The following is a 7,904-nucleotide window of genomic DNA, read 5'->3' on the forward strand; positions in this document are numbered from 1 at the left end:
TGTGTGTGTGTGTGTGTGTGTGTGTGTGTGTGTGTGTGTGTGTGTGTGTGTGTGTAAAATTTTATTTTTCCTTTTATTTGCAAATGCATTTGTGTCTCTTAAATATTTATGAAGTAGCAGAATGATCCCAAACACAGCAGCTGATCTACAGCAGAATGGCTCAGAAAAGAAAAAAATCAAAGTGTTGCTACGGTCCAGTCTAGACATCAATGATTGAAATGAAGCTTATGTGCAAATTCAAAGCGGAGGACTCTCTCCACCTCACCTGCTCCATCCAGTCGCTGCATCACGTTCCCACCTGCAGTCAGTCAGYGTCAGATCCTCGCCTCACCGTACCAGTCAACTCACAGGGATCCTCTAGGGATCACCARTTCCAGTCCTCGAGGGCTGCAGCCCTGCATGTTTTACTTATTTCTCTGCTCCAACACACCTGATTTGAATGAATGGATGATTATCAGGCTTCTGCAGAACTTGGAAGAGGTAATTCACTGACTGAATCAGGTGTGTTAGAGAAGGGAAAAAGTTAAACATGCAGGGCTGCGGACCTCGAGGACTGGAACTGATGATCCACGCTAAGGCCCAGCACCCAAGGATCAGGCTGCTCTCCAGACGTGTTCAACCCCACCTCCACCCTGCCTCCACCTTCATCTCAGGCTCTTCCTGGCCACCCCTTCCCTCTGGTCTCCACACCAACACCAGTGTCCGACGTTATTCCAGGGGGGAGACGTTATTCCTAAAACCTAAGCTGAGTGCTAGCTCACAGTGGTTCACTGCACCCACATCTTCTGCCGGCCGGGCTCGAGCACCAAAGAACTTTCTCACATCAATAAAACTGTTTAACTGTTATATTTYGGTGTGAGTCTTTCCAGGTTAAAATGCTGTGGTGGGAACTTGATGTAAAGAAGAGTGGGACAGAATTCATCCAAAGTCACGTGAGACTTATCAAGTTATTGCTGCTAAAATGGTTTTACAAGTGTTTGTATTAAGTACTGTACTTGGTTTTACCTATAGTTGAAATAATAATATATTGTGTGTTTTTGTGTGTAAAAATAATTTTACAACCTGCTGAAGCCCAGATTATATTTCCATTACTCCGTCCCAGTGTGTAAAATCCTAACATCCAGTGAGGATTTACTTGTTCCCCAGTTTTTTCATTTGTTGAACCTTCGATCATCTAAAAGAAAAAAAATGTCTAAAATATTCTTTAACTGAAAGGCCGTATAGATTTTCTCATCAAACATAAAAAATACTAAAATCGTAATTTAGCCTGTAACAACAAACAACCTCCATCAGCTGTGCACTCGCTTTAAAAATGGCAAAGGGCAGACATCTGTGTATGTCAAAAGCCCTCGGGCTGTTTTCCCGCTCTTCATTAGCCAGCAGCAAACCTCTTCAGCATCGCCACAATTCAGTCATGGAGCTACATTTGCAAAATAATGAATTTATTATAGGAAAATGACATTAAACACGTGCATCCTCTTCGGAACGAAAACGTTACGCTAAGATTTATCATCCCACGATTTTCACTGCAGCCTCAGTCAAACACCACCCCGCCCCAAAAAAACAAATGCTCAAGATTAAATGACCTATTTGTGTTTACAATTTACTTGTTCATAATGTTGCACATCAGCAGTTTCCCTCCCCTCACCATTTCCTGCACCTTTAATTCAACAGTTTTTTGCCTTCAGCTGCTAATTTTACCTGGACTTAATGAGTTTTTTTTTAAGAAAAATAACGTTTGTAGATGAACGAGAAATTCTTTGGAAGTCATTATGAAAGAAAAAAAAAAACATCTGGCTCAAATTGTTCAACGAAACAAAAACTGTCCGACGCCGTAACATGTGCATTGACTTTTCGGGCCTGACTGGCGCCCTGCGATCTGTTTAGTTGCCGTACAAAGACTCCTGTAGCCTCGAAGCATTTTATGCTAAGTTAATTTACCCAAATATATCTGCGGCATGGTGGCAAGCAGCAGCCACCTTAGCTCCTCAACATCAACAACTTTGTTAATGGAAACTTGCTGATCCATAAACATTTTGTGCTACAGCAGACGTTTGCTGGGGGGCAGCTCGCACGTGAATGTAAAAAAAAAAAAAAAAAAAAAAAACAGAAAAAAACCTGCAGATGGATGAGGGGGCCATTTGCAAAAAGAGGCATAAGGTGTGTTTAATTATAACTGCGTCAGGGGTTTGTGGGTGTGTGCGTCTGGTTGTGGGGGGGAGGTGTTGCTGTTGAAGCTGGAGGAAGGGGGCCATGGTATTTAAATAGGGTCACTTCTAGGCCTCACCTTGCAAGTGTTATGCTATATTAAATGCCACTCATGTTAAGTGTGTTGAAACCTTTCTCTCATGTAGTCAAGACATAATATAAAGGTTAAATTGAAAAATGTCCCTTCAACAGCGCCGGAACATGCCATGATTGATCTCCTTCGTAAAGGAAAAGAAATGTTACCCAGACCTCTGTTTCGTTAGGCCTCTTTAAAGGGACTTAATACAAAATGCTGTAATAAGTAGCGGCTGCTTAAGAATTTAAGTGTCAGTCAATCAGGCTTTTGAAAGGTCAATGAAAAAAAATTAGTAAAATGGGAGCTGAAATTGAGTCGAAAACAACTGAATTGCGGCAGAACGGGTCGATTGCACAAAAGCCTTTTGTGTGTTGAGGAAGCACAGGTGTTAGTAGTAATATTAATTGTTGCTTTAACGAGAGTTCAGACAAAAAAGCACCAAGTCTCACTGAAACACAGGCGTTTGTCCAGGTCAACATCATGCTAGGCTGCTAATTATCTGTTATCATTTGAGTATCAGAGCTGTCTGTGTGATAATTAAAACTTAGGCTAACAAATTGGCTGAAAATTATCCAAATATTTAGTTCTTTTGGAACTTTGATATACTCTGGCATTCATTTAAAACATAGATGAGGTTGCACAAAAACAATTAAAATGTCAAATTCTCAGAGTTTAGTGTTAGCATGCTAAAATTAGCTTTTGCTAATTCAGCATTGCGATTTTTCTGGGAAATATCTAAGAAACAAGAGATAAAACACAAGTAAATTTACTTGAATTTCAGTTTGAAGACATAATTAGATGTTATTATTTCATTTGTAGAACATGTTTGTGTATAACTTCTGTAAACTCTGTTCAGATAGTGTTTTTTTAGTGCTGAAACAGAAGCAACAAGAAAAAGTCCATTAAAATTGTTTTATGATGACTTTGATGCGATTCATTTTCACGACGCAATATATGCAGTTTTTGCCTAATTAACAAAGTTGTGAATAAAATTGAACAAAAGTCAGAAAGTAAAAACTAAACAACCAAATTTATGTTTTTAAATATAGAGATAAAAACAAATTTAAGATTTAAATCTGTGGATTGTGAGTCATATTGTGCGACACAAATAAACTTTATTCAAAGCTTTGAAAAATTCACCAACTTGAGACTAACGGCCAGGTCATGCTACAAAAAATTTTAGACTTAAAAAAAATCTGATGATTAATGTTATTTAATTTATAAGGCAATACAAGTTTTTTTCTTCGTATTTTATGAAGACATTATTAAATCTCTGAGATGATACAATGTAAAAATAAAAATAAAACATCTCTGCTTAGTGATTTTTTTTGAAAAGGTTTTTTTGGCACATGGTAAAATCAAATATCAACAGTCACAGTTGTGCTTATGATTTTGTGTAAATACATTTTCAGAGTAGTTTATAGTCTGTCAGCACAAAACACTTCACAAAAGGAACAACACACAGTTTCCTTACTGAGCTTATTATTGTTCTTTTTTTTGGGGGGGGGGGGTCACTTTTAAATGTTGAATAATTTTTATCTTCTTAAAGTCTGTTCAAATGTATGAGACGGGAAGCTTCCTGTCTAATCCTCTAGTTACACTTTCAAGTTCAGGGAAATACCTTCAGTGCAGTTCTCCTCCTTTAATCTCCTCGGAGGTCCTGGTTTTGACCGCTGAGAAGAAACAAGTTCGGTTTTGGATTATCTGTTTCTTTCAAAGAGTCCAGAAGTGCAGGTTCAGCTGCTGAGGCTCCAGAACGTGAGCCGGCGGCCCAGCGGGCAGCACGCGTACTGGACCGTGGGACGAACTGAACCCAGACGGTGGAGGATCCGGGGTGGACAGGATGTAGTCGATGCTGAACTTGATCTCTGACTCCGGTTTCCTCGGCTGGCTGGAAGTAGGGATGAGGTGGTTCTGTCGGGGGCTGGACCTCGGCCTCTCAGGGGTCAAGCGGCAGAGGGGGGAGGTCGCTCGCTGGTGTCGGTGGCCCTCCGCGGGGTGAAAAGGGGCCTCTCCTGAGTCGCGGAGCCCGATTTTCATGTTCCTCCTCCGCCTGCGTCGACGAAAGTTGCCGTTTTCAAACAGGTCGAGCATGGACTCACAACCTGTGGCAAAAGTCCAGTAGTTCCCTTTCCCCTTCTCGTTGCCCTCTGTCCGTGGGACCTGTGAGAAGACAGGAAATACGCTTAGAAACTCATAATATAAGCTTCTACTTTTCTAAAGCTCCCTTTAAAATCACATTTAATTCACATCTTCATGTAGATGTTTACCTTAATGAAACAGCTGTTTAGAGACAAGTTGTGTCTGATGGAGTTCTGCCAGGCTCTCTGGTTGGACCGGTAATAAGGGAACCTCTTCATGATGAACTCATAGATGCCCGACAGAGTGACCCGCTGCTCCGGGCTCTGCTGGATGGCCATGGCTATCAGGGCAATGTAGCTGACACAAAAACAAAAAGACTCTCATTCCATTTGGGTCCAAGTGTTTTCCTTTGGGCTTGATTTTATCACCTTCTCCAACATGAAAAAATACTTGGAGATTTAGTCACACATCTCTTATAGTCTTCCTTAAATCTCGTAAACAATAATGAACAACAGTTTTATCACTTATAAATGGAAGAAACATGTCAAAAAAATAAATAAGAAGCTTAAAGAATTTTTAAGTTTACTGAAAACTCAGATCCAAACCTAACAAGAATAGTTTTGTAGGTTTTTTTTAAAGAAAGAAAATAAACTTTTATAGACAACCTCAAGGTGGTGTTTAAATAATTCAAAAGTGTATTTGTGGTAACACGTACCGGTAGTATGTGTTTAATTTTAAATGTCTTAATTCAGGGTGATATAATAATAATAACAAAACAACATTTTGGCTAATTATTCTGTTTTAAGAATAATTTAGTTAATTTTTTTGTAGATTTACACACATTTTTTTTATCATGGGGACAAAGATGTTCTCCTCATTGAGTCATCAATGCATAAAATTTCTGTTTAGTCTTCGTCACCAAACGATAAATGATGTAAAACTCAAATAATGAAACCTGAAAGCTCTGTTTGCAGTTACAGTAACAGCGTTCTCACATACCTGTATGCAGGTCGACACATTTTCTTCTCCTCGTCAGTGCTGGAAGACGGGTATCCGTCCCCGTCGTAGTTGAAGCAGTTGAAGGGGTAGTGAGAGTTGTCAAACATGTCAACACTTTGACTCGGCAGATGTGAAACCAGAACTTTGTAGGCTCCTCTGAGGCTCAGCAGCAGCAGCAGCAGCAGCACTCTGTCCTGCAGCTCTGCTCTCCTTCATGCTGCTGACACTCAAGTCCAAGAGCCTCTGCTGACGATGGCTGCCTCCAGCCCCCCCCCCCCCCTTCAACTCCCCCCACACCACGGCCCTGCTTCAGGTCTCAGAGCTCCTTGATTTCTTCTCACGTTGTGTTTTTCAGAAGCCRCAGATAAATCCTGTTTTTGCCACAAAGCTTTCGTTTTTTTCATTCCATGTTTTTCTCGAGCGTACGACATGTGAACAATGACTCTGAAAGGAAAAAAAAACTGGAGCTCGTTTAGAATCTGATAACTATGAAGAACCTTTTTTCACATTTTAAGACACATTCAAAATATACACAAACTTATAAAAACAAACAAACAAACAAAGATAAATACCTCATTTACATGACTTTTCTTATACCTGGCTGCACTGTGGTTTTAGGTGTATTAGACATAACAGTGTCATTTTTATTGTGTGTGTGTGTGTGTGGGGGGGGGGGGGGGCTTACAATGTGGGGAAAAATTTCCCAAAAAAAAGCAGTCTTGTGGGGACCAATGCCAGATCCCCATGGGTCCAAATCCATATTACGGGTGTGGGATTAGGTTTAGGACCAAGGTTTAGGTTAGTTTTAGGTAGGGATGCATATCGGTATTGATATCGGTATCGGCCGATATTGGCAATTTTTTAGAATATCTGTATCGGTCCGATATGTAAAATTGGGCCGATATTAACGTCCGATATTGATTTCCCACTTTGTATCTTTGTGTTTCTGTTTTGGAAGGGGAGATGGTTGGTTGAGCAGCATGTGTTTGGTCATAATAGTGATATTGATGCTGCGTAACCAGGAATAACTGAAGTAGGGAGTCGTGTCAGAGGTCTGGTCGTTTATTTACGGTATCAAAAAAAGACCCAAGTGTGTTTGTGTGTATATGTATAATATAATTTGTGTGTTTGTGTAATATCAGTAAATATCAGTTATCGGCCATAACAGCAATAATTATATCGGATATCGATATCGGCTGAAATTTTCATATCGGTGCATCCCTAATTTTTTGGGTCAGGTAGGTACCTGTGAGGTTAATTTTAGGGTAAATGGTCAGGGTTAGGATATAAAGTCTAAAAAAATAATGAAAGTCAATGCAGGGTCCCCACGGGGTTCAAGAACAAACATGTGTGTGTGTGTGTGTGTGTGTGTGTGTGTGTGTGTGTGTGTGTGTTTCTTCTGCAGAGTGAGGACTCTCATATGTTTTTTAACCAACAAAATGAGGACATTTTTAGGAAGTGAGGACATTTTTTTCCAGTCCTCACTTTTTTGCAGATCTCCTGCGCACTATGATGTGGTCCACTTTCTCAATAAATCTGAACATTCATTAAATGCATGTCTGCATTTCTGATTGGTGTATCAGTGTATTAGGTAAGCTGCTAAAGTAAACTATTTCAAACTGAACAATTTGTTCAGGTTAATCTTTTATTGTTTGATTTCAACAGTCTGCAGTGCATGCCTTTAATAATATCTGATCTCAAATTACAGTTTATTTGACAGCAAATGTGCAAACTTTTCAAGGAAATACACTATTTGATGGAGAGGGGAAAACTGACTTTAAATGCTTTTTATGGGCCATTCATTACAATGACATTTCTCATTTCACATACACTTTTTTCTAAAATTACTAACACCTCCTAAACTATAACTGATTCCCATGTCTTATGACATGTCTTATGACATGGGAAGACATGAAGTGATTATCATTATGTTAGCACTTTGTGTTCAGAATTACACTCAGCTACTACCACAATATGTTCGAGCTCAAAATGTGCAAAACTGACTGAATTATAAACATATTTGTGTTACATGAAGTCTGTTGATTGTGGCAGTCATATTGAGCTGAGTTGACTCCAGAAGTTAATGAGTGGTATACGTACATGCAATAAATATATTCTGGGAGTTTCATTAAAATCTGTCTTGTGGTTCAGGAGGTATTTTGCTAACAGACACACACATGCAGAGTGAAAGAAAATATATTAGAATGATTTTAAAGGAGGTTCTAATGAACCATAAGTGATTTTTGTCAAAACGAGCTGTAGTTTACAGACATGTAGCATCATTTAAGCTCATCTGGTTTAGCAGGTTGATGATCTGTATCCCGAGGCAGCGTTCTGGACTTCAGAGTCCGTCCCCTGCCTTCATCCAGCAGGATTCTGGGTGGTCCACTAAACACACAGGCTGCCTTTATGTTTTATTTGGCCTCTATTTATAGCCTAATCTCTCTAAGTGCAGTTTAAACAGCTAACTCCAAATCAATAAACAAAATCCTTTGCATCTTTGTTTTCTTTTTCTCTCAGTTAACTCTGTGTGTGTGTG

General features: G+C 39.6%; 1 protein-coding gene across 1 annotated transcript; it reads right to left on the reverse strand.

Annotated features, from left to right (window-relative positions):
• Window positions 1-3,481: 3,481 nt before the first annotated feature.
• On the reverse strand, window positions 3,482-5,596 carry foxl3 (forkhead box L3). Its single transcript, XM_014019307.1, has 3 exons — window positions 5,366-5,596; window positions 4,555-4,723; window positions 3,482-4,447 (listed from the first exon to the last, which is right to left on the reverse strand). The coding sequence occupies exons 1-3, from the start codon at window positions 5,470-5,472 to the stop codon at window positions 3,998-4,000; spliced, it is 726 nt and encodes a 241-aa protein (XP_013874761.1). The 5' UTR covers window positions 5,473-5,596; the 3' UTR covers window positions 3,482-3,997.
• Window positions 5,597-7,904: the final 2,308 nt, after the last annotated feature.

This window comes from Austrofundulus limnaeus, unplaced genomic scaffold, assembly GCF_001266775.1.
Source record: "Austrofundulus limnaeus strain Quisiro unplaced genomic scaffold, Austrofundulus_limnaeus-1.0 Scaffold215, whole genome shotgun sequence".
Lineage (NCBI taxonomy): Eukaryota > Metazoa > Chordata > Actinopteri > Cyprinodontiformes > Rivulidae > Austrofundulus > Austrofundulus limnaeus.